Source organism: Coregonus lavaretus (genome assembly GCF_964263955.1).
Source record: "Coregonus lavaretus genome assembly, contig: HAP1_SCAFFOLD_814, whole genome shotgun sequence".
In the NCBI taxonomy this organism is placed as follows: domain Eukaryota; kingdom Metazoa; phylum Chordata; class Actinopteri; order Salmoniformes; family Salmonidae; genus Coregonus; species Coregonus lavaretus.
The window spans coordinates 1-20,000 of NW_028157710.1; the positions used below are offsets into that span (position 1 = coordinate 1).

At 42.2% G+C, this 20,000-nt stretch overlaps 1 protein-coding gene across 1 annotated transcript in view; it reads right to left on the minus strand.

The window, feature by feature from the left end:
• Positions 1–10,555: 10,555 nt before the first annotated feature.
• Positions 10,556–20,000, minus strand: part of LOC311125012 (potassium voltage-gated channel subfamily KQT member 1-like) — a gene marked incomplete at its 5' end in the record, with an annotated part of 31,477 nt that continues 22,032 nt past the window's right edge. The window contains 5 exons of the mRNA XM_084199103.1: positions 10,556–11,198; positions 11,724–11,785; positions 13,166–13,212; positions 13,814–13,908; positions 16,168–16,243. Coding sequence (XP_084055229.1) covers positions 10,956–11,198; positions 11,724–11,785; positions 13,166–13,212; positions 13,814–13,908; positions 16,168–16,243 — 523 coding nt within the window. The 3' untranslated portion in view covers positions 10,556–10,955. The remainder of the gene's footprint in view (positions 11,199–11,723; positions 11,786–13,165; positions 13,213–13,813; positions 13,909–16,167; positions 16,244–20,000) is intronic.

Here is a 20,000-nt window from a genome sequence, read left to right on the forward strand (position 1 = left end):
CTCACTGGCAACTCAGTCAAATGTATTTGGATCATGGCCAATAGTTTGGACAGGTTATGGGCAAAGATCCAACCCCCCAACTAATTTAATCCTCTACTGCACACACTTTGGTTTTTCACCCCAAAAAATATTTAATCCTTTTTTTTTTTGGTGAAGATTTAGGCACCAGAAATGTTTGTGTTGCCTAAGGGCAGCGCATTCCCATAAGGGTACATTGATTAAGGGGAACATAGTAGAAAAATTAACTATTTTCATAAGAAAATACAAGTTGGTCATAAAATAGTATTTCACTGCCTCTAAACCTAGGTCCATTCTTCCTCTCTGTCACTGTCCTCAAGCTCACTGTCCTGAAGCTCACTGTCCTGAAGCTCACTGTCCTCACTATCAGAGGGTATGTTCCTAACTGCTCGATGAGGCTCCTTTCGCCCATGTCCCTGTGTCCATTTTCTGTGAATGTCAGTGGCAAAAATATTGACCAAGGCCATCATTTTACATCAAATTACATGTCTTTCATTGAACATGATATTGCCCTGAAAAGTAGCCAAAATGACATCGTTGCCCTGAGGCAACACAAAGAAACCTACAGGAAGGTGTTGCCTAGGGCAACGATTTGCAGTAGAGGGTTAAGACATGCTGATGGGCGTGCAGTTTGTCATGATCGCTTTTTGATGTAAACGTGAGTCTGGTCTCGGGAAGAGTCTTATTTGAATGAGGGGCAGGAGGGACTGTGTCAGGGGAAAGGACCAGTGTCCATGCAAACATAACATTTGCATGCAAGGTCACAGGAAGAGTTGAGACATCAAGTGAAGAGGGTGTGTGTGTGTGTGTGTGTGTGTGTGTGTGTGTGTGTGTGTGTGTGTGTGTGTGTGTGTGTGTGTGTGTGTGTGTGTGTGTGTGTGTGTGTGTGTGTGTGTGTGTGTGTGTGTGGCAGATGTGTGTGTGTGTGTGTGTGTGTGTGTGTGTGTGTGTGTGTGTGTGTGTGTGTGTGTGTGTGTGTGTGTGTGTGTGTGTGTGTGGACGTGTTTAACTATACTTGACCAGAAGTCCCCACAAGAATAGTAAACCAAGAAAAATGTGACAAACTGGGGACATTTTGTTGGTCCCCACAAGGTCAAAAGCTATTTCTAGGGGGTTTAGGGTTAAGGTTAGAATTAGTGTTAGGGTTAGAATTAGGTTTAGGGTTAGGGTTAGGAGATAGGGTTAGTTTTAGGTTTAGGGTTAAGGTTAGGGTTAGGGTTAGGGTTAGGGAAAATAGGATTTTGAATGGGACTGAATTGTATGTCCCCACAAGGTTAGCTGTACAAGACTGTGAGTGTGTGTGTGTGTGTGTGTGTGTGGGCGGATGTGTGTGTTGTGTGTGTGTGTGTGTGTGTGTGTGTGTGTGTGTGTGTGTGTGTGTGTGTGTGTGTGGGCGGATGTGTGTGTTTGTGTGTGTGTGTGTGTGTGTGTGTGTGTGTGTGTGTGTGTGTGTGTGTGTGTGTGTGTGTGTGTGTGTGTGTGTGTGTGTGTGTGTGTGTGTGTGTGTGAGGGTGAAAGTGGAGAATGGAGAGGGAATACGTGGGTGCCTGTTTGTATATGTGTACGGTATGCTCCTCAGCATAGAGGCATGCAGGCTTGAGTCAGTGTGCCTGCTTCCTGTATACGGCACCATTTTGACTTCTGGGTAATTTCAACTAGATCAGTGGGCCATTATCACTCAATTAATGAGGTTATGAGTTTGACGAGGCAACTTCGACGAACTCTACAGTCTTCGTAAGTATGATGCACACCACGTCATAATTTGTTCCCAAATTAATGCAGATTTCTATGAGCTCACATAAGCTTTCTACCACTTTAATAATTAAAAATATTTTGAATGTAAAGTAGAGTATTGTTGACTTTTCTTTTGTTAAAACTAGTAATTTATGTTAAGGCCCACAGGAAATGTTAAATTAAACCGAATTTGTCCCACAGCTATTTGAGTATCACTGAGTATTTCCACAGTTTAAACCCCCAACAGGAATGAAAGCCACACTCCGTGTTTACCATCAAAGAGTGGGTCCACCGACGTACACACAGGAACAATATTCCAAGTGGCATTTCAAGACATTTTCAAAAGTGAATATAGCACTTGATTATATTCTATGATTATACACTCTAGTGGAATGTCACTACGGATATTATCATATTATCTGTAGAGACATTCCGCTAGACTAGAGCAACATTACACCGTGAATCATATGATTACAACATGTCTACAAGTCACAAAGAAGAATGCCGTAATGCATCCAAACTGCACCTGTAAACAATAACTGTAAAAATATACAATTTGCCATCTCTGTAATAAGTTGTGAAATAATATTTCCAAGAAACAAATTGATGTCAGAGAATAAGTGATTCTTAAAAGCTGAGCACTTTACCACAGACATAAATATAGATTAGTGCCTGCACACTCAAATGAATATAAAATGACAACAAATCAACATAGACACGTGTATGTGTTGGAGAGTTTGGCCAAACCTGTTCTCATAAGAGGTGAGGCGCTTACAGTCGCTAACATAATGACTTACCAGAGGCGTGTCTTGTCGCTCTGGCATGGCTGTGGTCTAATGTGCAGTCAGCTTCCCTCCAGTCCCCGATCTCTGCCTTGGGGCAAGTGACACCAGGTGAGCCCTTGGAGCCTCCAGGAAGCGGCAGGCAGGTAAGCCACGCCCTGGCCTTCCTCTGACCAATCACAGTCTGCACTGAGCTCCATTATCTTTGCATCATTGTCTGCACCACCAGTGCACCTGTTCAGGAGTCACATCAGAACAATGTGATACACAGGGCTACACTCCAGGGGCTTATTCAATGGACGAGCAGACAACAACTGATAACTGATGTAATACAACAACTGATAACTGATATAATACAACAACTGATAACTGATATAATACAATAACTGATAACTGATATAATACAATAACTGATAACTGATATAATACAACAACTGATAACTGATATAATACAACAACTGATAACTGATATAATACAATAACTGATAACTGATATAATACAACAACTGATAACTGATATAATACAACAACTGATAACTGATATAATACAATAACTGATAACTGATATAATACAACAACTGATAACTGATATAATACAACAACTGATAACTGATATAATACAATAACTGATAACTGATATAATACAATAACTGATAACTGATATAATACAATAACTGATAACTGATATAATACAACAACTGATAACTGAAATAATACAATAACTGATAACTGATATAATACAATAACTGATAACTGATATAATACAATAACTGATAACTGATATAATACAATAACTGATAACTGATATAATGCAATAACTGATAACTGATATAATACAATAACTGATATGTCATATAAAGCTGAAGAGATTCCCTGGTCCACATGGGAATCATATCTGTTCTTCACAATGTATCTCTATAATATTGTAAAATTGCACTCAGCTGAATAAGCCCCTGTGCCTCCCAAATAGGGACCATAGGTTAGGTTGTAGATGCTATAATACTTGCCACTGGGAGTCAGTATATCACCATCAAGTTAGAGATAAACAGCTCAAGGGTGGTCTAACGTGGTCTCAGGTTGGTCTTCTACCTTTAGCTTGGGCTAAACCCACAAGTATATGAAGAACATTTACATTTTAGTCATTTAGCAGACGCTCTTATCCAGAGCGATTTACAGGAGCAATTAGGGTTAAGTGACTTGCTCAAGGGCACATCGACATATTTTTCACCTAGTGGGCTCGGGGATTAGAACCAGCGACCTTTCGGTTACTGCCACAACGCTCTTAACATTTTAACATTTTACATTTTAGTCATTTAGCAGACGCTCTTATCCAAAGCGACTTACAGTTAGTGAATGAATACATGTTTTTTTTTTTTTTTTTTTTATTCATACGAACCCACATCCCTGCTGGCCAAACCCTCCCCTACCTTGGACGACGCTGGACCAATTGTGCGCCGCCCATAGGTAACCACTAAGCTACCTGCCGCCCAGAACATTTTATTTATATTGAAAATTAATAAACCACACAAAAGGTAGGCCAGGCCGCCACACCACTTGATTGTAACTTGTATTCAGGTAGACCAGAGAAGCCACATCCCTTTTGATTGGCAGATGAGTGGCAACCCTGATTAGAAGCACCTGCTGCTCATCGGTTGCTCACCTGTGTTCCCTATAAATGCTGTTTTGAATGAAAAAGGTTTCTACCTACACACTTAAGAAGGCTGCAAAGATTCAAACGTCTATGTACGCTATCCATGATGCGGTGAAAATAGTTTTCAAAATAAATAAAAATGAAGTAAGCTTTATGTGACATATTTTTGTTTGCGGACCCATCACACATTTTTGCTTATCTGAATTTACGGGTTTTATGCACCAACCAAACTTCTGGGAGAGCCCGATGGTCCCCTTTTGATAGGCCACGACACCACTCAATTTTCAGCTGGACTCCATCCAAGTTTTCAATTGATATTTCTTTCTCCAAACTGTCCTTCATCTTGGATAGGCTGAAACGCCTACAGTTATTAATAATCAGAGTGTAATAAATACTGGTAATAACCAGTATATTGATAAGCATATCCTCGCCTATATCAGTTGAACAGGCTTCAAATAACCTCATATAATGTTCTGAAACCTATTGGTTGTCTACCTGTTCCACTGACGATATGTCACATTTTCGAAGCAAAGTTGTCTTATTTTGTTAAAAGGTATCCGCCTACACGGTTTGAAACCTTATAAAATAGCCCAATTTATTAACGGCTGGATCCAATCCGTATCGCGGAAATATCGCAGAAGATCTGCATTGAAATGTAAAGGTAACTTCCAATTGAGCCGACATATGCAGGGTTTACCATGAATTCAGTCTCCGCTCATTGCCTTTAAATTCCAATCCAGCTATAACGCGGATCTTCTGCGATTTCGACAATACGGATTGAATCCAGCCCTAAACAGCAGAAATATGTAGGCTGCCATCCCTCCTGCAGTGCAGAAAGGTTACATCATTAAACCCCTTGCAAGGAGGCAAAAAGTCAACCTCATTGGCGCCATTCCAAATACCCCCCAGCAAGCAGCGTAATAAGAAAGGGGGCGTGAATGAGCCAAGGGACAACCAATAAGCAAGCCCTCCATTACATAGGCGGTCTCTTCGGGCCATTAAATAGCCTCCCTACATCCACAGAATGGGAGTAGTTGCAGTTGAAGTTACATTGAAGATAGGAGAAACAGCCAGTGTGCATCCATTTCGTATGTCTTCAAGACTGGACATATTACTGGACGTCATGACAAACTTTCAGACACCAACTGGTTTGGAGAGCCCGGTGGCACAGAGAGCGACTCTTCTCAATCGCCATACAAGCGTTTGTCGGAACTTATTTGGACCCATCGACCATGACGAGCTGAGCCGCGAGTTGAAGGCGAAGCTGAGGGAAATCTCTGAACGAGACCAGCGTCGATGGAACTTCCACTTCGAGACAGACACACCAATTCCCGGGAGTTACGAATGGGAAGGGATGTCAGCGGACTCAACGCCAGCCTTCTACCAGGAGTCGAGGAAAGTTGGAGGCATGAGGGTTCAGGTTGTGACATCAAACACAGACTTTCCCTCAGAGGTTGTCACTGATAATGTGTGTGGTTGTTGCCTCAACCAAACCCCTCTATCAGACTGGGAACCGACTGCACTTTGTTCCAACGAAGTTAACCAAGAGAATTGGTCCAATTCCCCCAATACGAGGAAATGTAACTCCAAACCAACCCCGTGTATTCGGCGTAAGAGGTCGATGACAACATCTTATGAACGTGCAGTCAACGTCACTCAAATTACAGGTAGGTCTATACATTTTCTTGGTAACGATATATAACTCCGTAATAAGCAACTCGTTTTAAAGGCTTGCCGACTACATAATGTTGATGTTCTCGTATGATTGACTCTAATATGAACTGAAGGCTAACCATTCTACGCTTCTTCCCCGCAGATTTTTTCCCAAAGAGGAGGAGAAGATCAACGTCTGAGATGAAGAGCACCCAGCACAATTCTTCCCTCTCAATTCCACTTGAACAAACGCCACGCAAAGCTCAAATAATTCGATAAACCACGCGGACAAATAATACCATAACCTATGTGACAAATTAGGCTATCTGCATTTTTTGCTATTATTATTGTCTGTCTTGGACAAAAGAAGATGGAGTAACCGTCCAAAATATGTTGGCCTATGTTTATGCCAAAGTAACAGACTTTATTTTCTGTCTTCTTTTATTTAAAATATTGTTTTATTTATTTTATTTATGTTTCAACTGTATTTAATTTTTGTTTAATTCAAATAAGTTTTCTGAGATATTGTTAATGTCTGTTGAATTGTATCCGCGAAAAAATACTATTAAAACGATTTAGTTTACATTTTGTTGGCATTCAGCTCGTTTTTATTATTGCATTAGTGAGCCCTTCAAACGTCTATCAATGTGTTGACGAGGTGAACGGGGGACACCACCTGCCCATTGCACACCCCTCACACACTAGAGAAACAATAGGAGCAGCAGTCATTCCATTTGACAGCACATCAATTGAAGAGTGCCTCTACAAATTGTAGCAGCAGTAGGCCTATAGACTAGCCCTACACTGAATGCCTATATGACTATGTTATGTCCGTGGGCATTGTTCAAGAAGAAGAAAAATCAGCCTGCATTATGCCTTTTTGATATTTTTGGTAGATATACCAATCACATGAGCTTTCACTTGCTGCGCGTAATTCCGCATGGAGTCACCGTGTTGCGCACATAAAGTCCCGCAGACACACTAGCCTAATTACCATCGGAGATGCTATTACCCCTCGTTGTCGATATGCAAAATCAACTCATCCATTCAACAGCATATAAGCATATTTCCGATTTGAGACCAATGTGGGGGTTTTCCGACTGACTAGGCCTAGGCATATACAGGGACTTTTACAGAAATTATTGTCGTTTCTTTTCGAATTCAGTATTAACTCCAAGTGCTTTCGCTTTTCAATAATAACAGGCTATGAAGATGGCCAACCATTATATGGCAGGTGCACCTATTTGATGAGTTACCTTTTCTAAAGTAAATACATCTGGTAAAAAAATAAATAAAAGTTTAGAAGTGCAATACATTAAAAAAAATCTTAACCTAGGTCTGACCGTAAAGATGATTTAATGTGTCAACTTTGTTGACCTAACGGTCCCTATCAAATAGACTGACATAAATACATAAACCACAATTAAATTGATCAAATTTGGTCGGATAATTATATGTAACCTAATAATAGTTTTATTGTGAGAATAACGAGTAAGCGTGACTATATGGAAATGTCATGTACATACATAGACTTACAAGTCAATAGTGGAATGCAATAGCAATCGTGCAAAAATAGTGTGTAATAGGACCGAATAGATCCATGCGCGCATAAAAATTATGCAGTGGGAGGATGGGAGATTTGCGTGACAATTCAAGGTTCGCACGTCTCAAGGATTGGCCATACAGCAAGAAAATAACAATACCCTAAAGAATTTAAGTGGCCATCTGGTATCGGGGCTTGCGACATGGAAGAAGGGACATGTGGAGAAAGAGTGTGCCATTTCTTTTTCACCTGCAAATGCGGATTGGTGGCTAAATGAACGCTCCCAGACCCCCCAGGTTCTTCCTCACAAAGTTACATTCTTTTTTTCAGTCAAATGCGTTGTATTATCCTTATATTGTATTTTTTGACTTTATGTTTTTTTTACCCCATATGTAACTCTGTGTTGTTGTTTTTATCGCCCTGCTTTGCTTTATCTTGGCCAGGTCGCAGTTGTAAATGAGAACTTGTTCTCAACTGGCTTACCTGGTTAAATAAAGGTTAAATAAAAAATAAATAAAAAAATCCTTACTCCTCGTGCCGAAACCCATTCAAATGTTTATTTTTAGTTCCAAACTCTATTAACCCTTTATTCTATCTGTAGGCTTAACCTATTAAGACATATAGGCTACACTGACATAAACAATTATTAGTCTTTATAAATATAGATATATTTATCTTCATACAATATGTATCTTTATACACTTTCTTTATTTCAGATAAGTCTTTAGACTCTAATGACAAACGAATCAACTAGTCTAGTACACAGTAGTGGTATATGATATTGGTTATTGACTTTTTTTCACAGAATTTCCTAGTTCATTTTGGTTCCATATTTAATGGCGTTGTCAAGGTTATAGTTTGTACCTGCAGTAGTTTGAATTGAATGAATTCTGCCAGGAGTAGTGCACTTTCCTTGTACTTTTCTCCAGAAACAGATGGTTTACCACCCCCCCCCCCCCAAGGCAATTTTACCATCAACATTATTCATTAAATCTGTCCCAAGGGTCCGCCATTGCAGACCCACTGTTGATAGAATTCTCTTCATGATGTAACCTTTTTTGTTTCTCTCCTTTTGTCCAGTGCATGATGCAGTGACAGAGTTGATCTGCCTGTAGGGGAGATGGTAAGTATATAACACACCACACGTGGATACGTAGGCTTTTATTGGCAATAGTTTAGTCTGCACTGTAACAGTTGTCATTGTAATGGAAATCAAAAGGATGAAAGCCCATATGTGTATTAATACTGTACAGGCCCATTTTAAGCTAGGACAGAATGGTCGCGAGATTTAATGAACAGGGCCTACTAGGAAGTCAAACATTGACGGAATTCTATCACGACCTCAGGAGAGCTTAATGCAGGAACATTTTCTGTCTAGGTTCAATAGGTTAATAGCAGAGCATCACATTCCCTCTACATCACTGACTTACTCTAGACAAGATACTTAAATGTTTCTTGACATGTCGTTGATTCAATGCCAGCTAGTGTAGTAGCATAGGGGTTTATCTGTCGTTATACCCAGAATATGAAGACCATTCTGAATCTAACATCGACCAACATTGAAACATAGTAGCTATCACCATCATCAGTCATCATTTTTCCTCTTTCTTTGCCAGAACACGAAGCCCGCCTTATCACACTGACTCACTCACACAATGACCAGTAGGAACAGTCAACCAAAGCAATAGAACCCAGCAGTGTCCCTATAGCAACACCCTCTCTCCTCTCCCCTCACCCACCTCCAAAAGCACCACAATGACCGCCACAAAGACCCCCACACTTATACACCACACTTAGAGAGGGGGTGCTATTGTCATGAGCACCCAGGCAGAAGGCAGGCAGGGCCCAGATGGTCATCTGGTCTTTTATCTGTGTGGCTACTACTGAAGGAATGGAAGGATCCCCGGAAGGCAAGCGGGATGAGGTCACCATCTGCTGCAGCTGAGGTCATCTGTCCAAAGCTCTGGTATTAGCCACGCCACTGGGCCCACTGGTCCTTCCATCTACCATCCCCCAAGGCCCAAGACATGAGTGGGGAAGGGGGATCTAGGTGCAATTAACTCTTCCCTCCCTTTGGTCTTAATGGAATGGAAAGTCTGCCTCTGGGGATCGGTGGGGGTGTGTGGTTAATGTTGTGGTTTTTAAAGGTTACGGTTATAGGAATAGGACAAGGTTTCATAGATGTTATAGCCCTTCAAGGCACATTCCATATACAGCTTCCAAAGTGACATTGATATGACCTAACTTTGATGTAGTAATCTATAATTAATTAATGATGCAAGAACCATGGCTAAACAGAATTGTTTGACCATCACCCCAAAAAGTTATGGATATTTGCCACATTAATTTATTGTCAATGAAAAGTCTTTATAAAACAGGATAGCTACACAGTTTGATTGCATTGAAGCTTTACATAGAAGCCCTCACCCCGGCTCCAACACTTTAGTTTACGTTTTGACGGTACATACATGGAGAACTTTTGAAAACATATTGTGTTACTATAAGTGATATTTTGAAGGTACATACACTGAGAACTTTTGAAAACATATATTGTGTTATTATAAGTGATTGCTTTTAGTATGGACATCATTCCACATCCACATCCATATTCACCATCAAAACACTTTCTACTGAAGTGTGTGCTTTCAATTCTAATAAACATATCACTTAAATCAAACAGAATACTACCGTTACTTTTTGATATTGTAACATTCCAATACTCTTACACAGCTGGAATAATCTTATATATACACTTGAATCTTATATTTCCTTTTGATTGAGGCGAAAGAGTTTGAATATGGCACTTGCTCACATTTCCAAGAAAAGGTCACTGGAACATTGCCAATTGCACTAAATTAGAATTCAGAAACATAATCCTATCCAGGATATAGAAAAATAGTTAATTAGTGCATGGCCTGTCTGAGTGTCTAGCTGGCTTGTCCTGTAGGCTAAGGCACTGTTCTTTTCTAGGGAAGGGATCACTACCGCTACCTCGCTTTCCAACCAAGGTGAAAGAACTGAGGAGCAAACTGAAGTGGAGAGGAGATTCAGCAACTCTTGGAGGACAATGGAATTAAATTAAATAATCTTCTTTATTGTTTAAAGTAGAAGGCCAAAAGCTGAAACGTGTTGGTTCTACTTTTAACAATAAAGAAGATGTGTTATTTAATTCCATTGTCCTCCGAGAGTTGCTAAATGTTATTGTCTAGGGCAGGGTTTCCCAAACTCGGTCCTGGGCCCAGCCCAGTTTTTTTTGCCCTAGCACTACACAGCTGGGTTCATTATTATGAAGAACACTGATCTCAGAATAAGAGAAAGAGAGAAAGCAGGAAAGAGGTGTTGGCGTTTTCCTCAGTCAGAACTCTTGCCCTGACTGAGGCTGGGGTTGAGGGACGGATGGAGGGTCGCTTAAGGAGCTCTTGTCCTGAATGAGGCTGGGGTTGAGGGATGGATGGAGGGTCGATTCAGGAGCTCTTGTCCTGGCTGAGGCTGGGGTTGAGGGACGGATGGAGGCTCGCTTCAGGAGGTCTTGTCCTGGCTGAGGCTGGGGTTGAGGGACGGATGGAGGGTCGATTCAGGAGCTCTTGTCCTGGCTGAGGCTGGGGTTGAGGGACGGATGGAGGGTCGCGGTGGAGAGCTGCTCGTAGCTGGGTAGGCTATCCTGGCTGGGGACACCTGCCCCACCCTGTGACCTCCTCCTCCTACCTTGCCCTTGTGCTCCCCCCATGTCCCCCTGCCCCTGCCCCTGGCTCGTCCCAGACAACAGCTGGGCAAGGGACTCTGCGATTTGGTTGAGCATCTGGTCCATGTGTTGTATCTGTAAGTAGATGGACAAACAGAAAAGTCAATACTGTACAGACCAATATAATATAATTAATAGATACTTTGTCTATTTTATTGTCTGTTTTGGCGGAAAATGGAAATGTTTATTCTAATGTTCTCATTATCCGTATTTCTTCAGGCAAATCACCAAATCCTTTTCATCTTGGGAAAACAAACCAAGCCATTATCATCACTCATTAAATGATCAAAATAGTTTTAATGAAAGCCAAAACCAATAGAAAACTTGAAAGGTGTCAACTCCTTCTATTTTGGGATATCATTAGGGGACTGATTGTGTCGGTGTAGAGTGAATTGGCACAAAATGGCTGCCGTGTGTCACTGAGTTGGGTGCTTAACATTGGCGGTGGGGTAAGGTGGCACAAAATGGAGGGCTTTGAAATCTGGTAAAGGCACAATAGAAATTGAATGGACATGTCTTCTGACTCTATAGTGACACCTGTTGATGAGTATCCATACTCTGTTCATCGAGCAGAGGGCGTAACATGGTATAACATCCTACCTTGTCCTCCATCCTGTTGAGTCTGGAGCCGATGGTGTTGGTGCCTTTGTCTTTGGCTTTGTCTTTGGCCCCAGGAGCATCATGGTCCAAGTCATAGAGCAGCGAAACAAGAAGACGTAACAAGAAACAACATGAGATGTAAGATGCTGTAAGTTACAGTAGAGATATAGCACAATGTGTCCAGCACCTCTACGATGCTGTAAGTTATAGAGATATAGCACAATGTGTCCAGCCCCTCTAAGATGCTGTACGTTATAGAGATATAGCACACTGTGTCCAGCCCCTCTAAGATGCTGTAAGTTACAGTAGAGATATAGCACACTGTGTCCAGCCCCTCTAAGATGCTGTAAGTTATAGAGATATAGCACACTGTGTCCAGCCCCTCTAAGATGCTGTAAGTTACAGTAGAGATATAGCACACTGTGTCCAGCCCCTCTAAGATGCTGTAAGTTATAGAGATATAGCACACTGTGTCCAGCCCCTCTAAGATGCTGTAAGTTATAGAGATATAGCACACTGTGTCCAGCCCCTCTAAGATGCTGTAAGTTATAGAGATATAGCACACTGTGTCCAGCCCCTCTAAGATGCTGTAAGTTATAGAGATATAGCACACTGTGTCCAGCCCCTCTAAGATGCTGTAAGTTACAGTAGAGATATAGCACAATGTGTCCAGCCCCTCTAAGATGCTGTAAGTTATAGAGATATAGCACACTGTGTCCAGCCCCTCTAAGATGCTGTAAGTTATAGAGATATAGCACACTGTGTCCAGCCCCTCTAAGATGCTGTAAGTTATAGAGATATAGCACACTGTGTCCAGCCCCTCTAAGATGCTGTAAGTTATAGAGATATAGCACACTGTGTCCAGCCCCTCTAAGATGCTGTAAGTTACAGTAGAGATATAGCACACTGTGTCCAGCCCCTCTAAGATGTTGTAAGTTATAGAGATATAGCACACTGTGTCCAGCCCCTCTAAGATGCTGTAAGTTACAGTAGAGATATAGCACACTGTGTCCAGCCCCTCTTAGATGCTGTAAGTTACAGTAGAGATATAGCACACTGTGTCCAGCCCCTCTAAGATGCTGTAAGTTATAGAGATATAGCACACTGTGTCCAGCCCCTCTAAGATGCTGTAAGTTATAGAGATATAGCACACTGTGTCCAGCCCCTCTAAGATGCTGTAAGTTACAGTAGAGATATAGCACAATGTGTCCAGCCCCTCTAAGATGCTGTAAATTATAGAGATATAGCACACTGTGTCCAGCCCCCCTAAGATCCTGTAAGTTATAGAGATATAGCACACTGTGTCCAGCCCCTCTAAGATGCTGTAAGTTATAGAGATATAGCACACTGTGTCCAGCCCCTCTAAGATGCTGTAAGTTATAGAGATATAGCACACTGTGTCCAGCCCCTCTACGATGAAATGAACGACTGGAACTGTTTACCTGAGCTAGTCTGGAACAGGGTCGGCTTCCCTAGAGACTGGTCCAGTCTAGAGGAGAATTAAAAACATTGAATGCAGTGCATTGGGTTATATACAGGTGCAGTCACATCAGAGATATAGCATGCCGCACTCACCTGGGTCAAATTCTGTGAGAGAAAGGCGGACACAAATAATGTAATTTCCCTGGTGATATTTCAATTTATTGCAGTAAAAAATCAATCTCAGTGGATTTTGACACAGACGAGTGTGGCAAAAAAAAAGACTGCATCGCCACTGGGCAAAAACTGGTTGAATCAATGTTGTTTCCATGTCATTTCAACCCCCAAAAAATCAATGCGATGATGTTGAATCAACGTAGAAAACTAATTGGTTTTGCAAAAAGTCACCAACGTAAGGACATTCGTCTTTTTTTTCACCCAACCTTTAACCTAAATCCAATGGCATGGATTTGTCACATTAGTTGACAACTCAACTAAATGTAAATCAAAACTAGACGTTGAACGGACGTCTGTGCCCAGTGGGTCTGTAGTGTGCAACTCATATGCACTTTTATCAGTGAGTTAATTGCAATGGATGAGCTAACCCGCATAAAGGCCTTGATATCAATTTCAAATGAATGGGACTCATGAGAGTTTGAGATGCATCCCACCTCCTCTGTAGATCCTTGATGCGCACCATGAGATTCAGGTGTCCTTGGGAATACTGCTCGATCACATCTCGCACATCATAGGGCTTACGCGCTTGCTGCAGAACACACAGTGTTAAAAACTCAAAAAGAACTCAACAGATCAAAAAGCTGCCATCTTGTAAAATAAGACTTTCTAGCACAGTTTGTGAAAATAAGTTGGAGTTGGAGACTAGAGAGAATATCTGAAAAGATCTCTCTCCGATGTAAGCACATCAAAGACAGTCATACCACCCGCACACAAAATGATTGAAAGCAGTCAAGAGAATACACAGACGCCCCAAAAAGTTACATATCCAGCTTTAAATCTGAAAACTATTACTTAAAACACTTGTTTTGTTAACCCACTTTAAGCTGAGAACTGAGTTAAAACCCTCATGGTGTTAACCCACTTTAAGCTGAGAACTATGATTTAAAACCCTCATGGTGTTAACCCACTTTAATCTGAGAACTATGACTTAAAACCCTCATGGTGTTAACCCACTTTAATCTGAGAACTATGACTTAAAACCATCATGGTGTTAACCCACTTTAATCTGAGAACTGACTTAAAACCCTCATGGTGTTAACCCACTTTAATCTGAGAACTATGACTTAAAACCCTCATGGTGTTAACCCACTTTAATCTGAGAACTATGACTTAAAACCATCATGGTGTTAACCCACTTTAATCTGAGAACTGACTTAAAACCCTCATGGTGTTAACCCACTTTAATCTGAGAACTATGACTTAAAACCCTCATGGTGTTAATCCACTTTGAGTGTTTTTTCTCAGTCATAAACAGACAATCTATCATTCATGAGCCAGCCACTAGGTGTGTTTGACTGTAGAGTCAATTTCTCTGTTGAGTGCGTGCCGTGCAGTGTGCTAACAGGGTAGAGCAGCGCAGCAGTGGGCCTGTAGCCAGTAGAGTAGACTAGCTACCTCAGCTGAACTCAGGCCTCGACTGACGTGGACTCAGATGAGGGCGTTACTGTACTTCAACACAGCATCACAGTAGATGGTGTTCCAAATATATATATATATGTGTAACCAGATCAAACACCTCTACTTCACACCAAACATAAAGACATTCTGCACACACACACACACACACACACACACACACACACACACACACACACACACACACACACACACACACACACACACACACACACAGTCACAGTCAGCCCCCCCCCCCCCCCCAACACACAGAGTCACTCCCCACACACACACAGTCCCCCCCCCCCCCTTTCCCCCCCCACACACACACACAGTCACTCCGCCCCCCCCTACACAGTCATCACCCCCACCCCCCCCAAACACACACACGACTGAGAACTCAGTCACACACAGACACCAAGGCAAACACACAACTCTGTCTGAGGGAAGAGTCTCTTCATTGATTGACTCTGTTAGTTTTCGGCTGAGCTCCGCAACACCGCTCAGATAGGCGTGTGAAGCTGCCTGTTTGTCCTGGAGTCCCAGTGTGACTTGATCAAGGCAGCCTGTCTGGAAGGCAAACAGTTACACCAACGTGAGGACAGGCAGACCCGTTAAGATGACGTCAGGACAGGCAGACCCGTTAAGAGGAGGGTAAACAGTCATCAGCGTGACATCATTGTCCCAAGCGCTACCTAGCGCTAGTCTGCGGCTAACAGCCTGCTGCTAAACAGGATATGCTGTGTGTTGACTGCTGAGGGCAACCAGACAGAACCAGGATAGGGGGGTGAGAGAGGAGGGAAGAATGGGGAACGTCTGAATGTATGGAGTGGATTGTAATGGTGTTAGGATAGAGAGGGAAGGAGGAAAGAGCTGAAATAGCAGCAGCCTTTAGACCTGGGTTCAAATACATGTGTATTTGAGTATTTGTTATTTAACTACTTTTTTCTGTGTATTTGAGTATTTGTTATTTAAATACTTTTTTTCTGTGTATTTGAGTATTTTCTAATGAACAGCCCAAAACTAGTACTTTTATTTGAGGATTTGGATGGTTATTTGTACGAACCAAATTGTCGACCAAAATGTATTTGAAAGTACTTTCAAATACTTGTTTCAAATACCTTTTTCAAAAGCATGGGTTAAATGCATTTGAGTCAGTGTATTTGAGTATTTGTTTTATACTTTCCAAGTGTATTTGCAAATACATTCCAATATTCAACTACTTGCTTTTTCAAATAAAGGTTATCTGAATACTTGTTTTGAAATGTATTTGAAATACCTGAAATAGTATTTGAACCCGGGTGTGGTAGCCTATATCAGAATGTAGGTAGTGCTTTCTGTCAATGCAGTGGATCGATCTGCTGGTCAAAAACACTCCTACAAACGTACCCACCTGGAATCTCTTCTTGGCGACAAAGTAACGCATCCGTAGGATCACCTGGATAGCTGCTCTGTGGGTCCCCTGTAGCCTGCATGAGAGAGACGGCTATGAGTGATAGTTATAGCGTAGTATTCAGAAAGTATTCACAGCCTTTCACTTTTTTCCACATTTTGTTGTGTTACAGCCTGAATTTTAAAAATGTAAACAAGACAGTTACCGAGTTTAATGGTTGAGATAGGAGAAAACTGAGGATGGATCAACAACATTGTAGTTACTCCACAATACTAACCTAAATGACAGCGTGAAAAGAAGGAAGCCGGTACAGAACAAAAATATTCATCCTGTTTTCAACAACACACTAAAGTAATACTGCAGACACCAATGACCCACTCAAAACCTCCAGTTGAGAATCCCTGCCCTACAGCATGAGGGTCATTCTACAGCTGAAGAGTGTCAGGGTGTGTCTGCATAAACGCTGCCTAAATTGACCACCGGCCTCATTTCTTCTGAATAAACAGATTGAGGCAGATTGAGATGGGGCCATTCCCTACAGACTACACTTCCAGCAGAGAGTTTAGGGCTGATTATCCTGAGGCTTCTTTATCAGCAATCACTGCCCACTGGGCACAGACAAAAGTGTAACATCTACTTTTTGATTTACATTTGGTTGAGTTGTCATTGGATTTAGGTAAACTTTTTGGGTGAAAAATACTAAATTCCCTTATGTTGACTTTTTGCAAATCCAATCAGTTTTCCACGTTGATTCAACGTCATCACATAACATTTTTTGTTGTTGAAATTACGTGGAAACAACATTTATTCAACCAGTCAGTAACATACTGTAAATAAAAATGAATATATTGATGAATATACATGTATGTGGCTCAGAAACATTGATGTTTAAGCTCAATTTCTCTGTCATTTGCCTCTGATAAAGTGAATCTGTCTTTGAGTGTCATTGTAAAAACTATGCTCAGAGTAGTGCTTTAACTAAGTGGTGGCTGGTCCTGGTACTTAGCATCCATTAGTGGGAACCTGTAGTCTGTCAGACCTCATCACCCTGATAGAACCTGTGTCTGTCAGACCTCATCACTCTGATAGAACCTGTGTCTGTCAGGCCTCATCACCCTGATAGAACCTGTGTCTGTCAGGCCTCATCACCATGATATAACCTGTAGTCTGTCAGGCCTCATCACCCTGATAGAACCTGTAGTCTGTCAGGCCTCATCACCCTGATAGAACCTGTAGTCTGTCAGGCCTCATCACCCTGATATAACCTGTAGTCTGTCAGACCTCATCACCCTGACAGAACATGTGTCTGTCAGGCCTCATCACCCTGATAGAACCTGTGTCTGTCAGACCTCATCACCCTGATATAACCTGTGTCTGTCAGACCTCATCACCCTGATATAACCTGTGTCTGTCAGACCTCATCACCCTGATATAACCTGTAGTCTGTCAGACCTCATCACCCTAATAGAACCTGTAGCATGTCAGGTCTCATCACCCTGATAGAACAGTGAGGGAGCCAGCGGCATGCCACTTTGATCTGGGGAGGAGTGAGAAGGGGAACCATAGAGAAAGAGGAATTGAGAGACAGATGGAAAGAGAGTGACTGGGTAGGTAACTAATAGTCTATTTCATTGTGTCGTCCCTGCACTCTTGCAGTAGTCTTACCAGCCCTACACAACCAGACACACCAAGCCTAAACCTAGAAGACGATGCACTAACTTTATCCCCTGGTCTAGACAACCAGACACACCAAGCCTAAACCTAGAAGACGATGCATTCACTTTATCCCCTGGCCTAGACAACCAGACACACCAAGCCTAAACCTAGAAGACGATGCATTCACTTTATCCCCTTGCCTAGACAAACACCCATGGATACAATCCCCCCCTCTCTCTAACTCTCTCTCCGTCTCTCCCCCTCTTTCACCGAAGTGACACTTGGGTGATAAGAGGAGAAATGACCTTGGTAGTGTGGTTCTGGGGGTCTGGACTGTGTCTGTCTGTCTGTCTTTCTGTTTGTTTGTTTGTTGGGGACAACAACAAGGAAGGCATATCAAAGGAGCTGAAAGTGACAGGAAAAGGTCATGTAATTACTAGTGTCAACACCCTGGTCTAAACAGCCACTCCCTCTCTCTCTGATCTCAGAGCAGCTGAGACTCTGGCCATCACAATGCTAGATGAGGATCTCTGGCAAGCAATGTTGACTCATCCTACTTTTTTAGGCCGAAAACAACCAAGATGAGTTAACATCTTTGATGATTTGGCACGTTATGAATGTCTGTTGGTGCTTCTCTATCTTCATACTAGTAGCTGCCAATGACCGAGGGGAGTCTTAACTCAAACTACAAACAGCAGCACTATCACAAAATGGCCGCCCTCCCCTGCTAGCATTGTGCTAAAGATCGTGGAGTCATCTTGGCTGTTATCTACCAGGGAACTGTACAGTAGCTGCCTGCCATTCATGACCTCTACAGTGCCCTCCCATGATGGGAAAGAAAGGAGCTACCTTCTCGACTGCCCACCACTGCAATCAGGATAAAGATAAACAGGAACAAATTGAAACCTTATCTTGTTGGTGAAAATACAACACATGCAAGAAACATTAAAAGGCCAGTAGGAAGATCTCAAATAACTGCTGTGTCATCTGAGCAAAATCTACCCATAATAAGCCTGCATCTATAGCGACTAGCCAGTAGCCACCCATTGTTGGAGTCACAGGCCCCAATCAACCAATGATATACCTTACTGGTGAAGGATAAATCAGTCTAATATGCATAGAAAGTGAATAGGCATGGACACAGTGGTCCCTGCTTGTTTAAGTAACGAGCATTGTTTAATGGGGCCTTGCTGGTTTCAAGGGGTTTAGCAGGCAATGGGGCAGAGAGAGGGTCCCAGGTAATGATGCCCCTGCATGCAATAGCCAGCCTGACCCATTACCCCACTGTTTAGTATGGAGCCTTCAGGGACAGGAACTAAGCCCCATTTACACCACTTTTCTCACAGAGGTCTGTATCACAGTGGCTTTCACGATGCCCATGATACACATATTATGCAAGTGTGTGTGTGTGTGTGTGTGTGTGTGTGTGTGTGTGTGTGCGTGCGTGCGTGCGTGCGTGCGTGCGTGCGTGCGTGTGTGTGTGTGTGTGTGTGCGCATGCGTCTTTGTGTCTGTCTGTGTGTGTCCTCAGGGAGCTAAGTCTTCCAGTATCAGACAAGGTTAGTCATCATCAAGAGAGCTCGGTTCACCGTACAACCACTGTTACAGTAACTGAGGCTCAGGCTAGAAATAGAGCACAGACTGAAAGGGAAACAGACTCACTGTGATGATGTCATTATGATGGGACTAATCAGAAAGTAGGGTTATGATGATGTCATTATGATGGGACCAATCAGAAAGTAGGGTTATGATGATGTCATTATGAAGGGACCAGTCCGAGAGCAGGGTTATGATGATGTCATAACGAAGGGACCAATCAGAGAGCAGGGTTATGACAATGTCATAATGAATGGACTAATCAGAGAGCAGGGTTATGATGATGTCATAATGAATGGACCAATCCGAGATCAGGGTTATGATGATGTCATAATGAATGGACCAATCCGACAGCAGGGTTATGATGATGTAATTATGAATAGACCACTCAGAGCAGGGTTACAGAAATGTCATTATGAAGGGACCAATCAGAGAGCAGGCTTATGATGATGTCATTATGTAATTGACTCACTGTGACACGTGGGTGATAGACCACAGACTGAAAGGGAAACAGACTCACTGTGACACGTGGGTGATAGACCACAGACTGAAAGGGAAACAGACTCACTGTGACACGTGGGT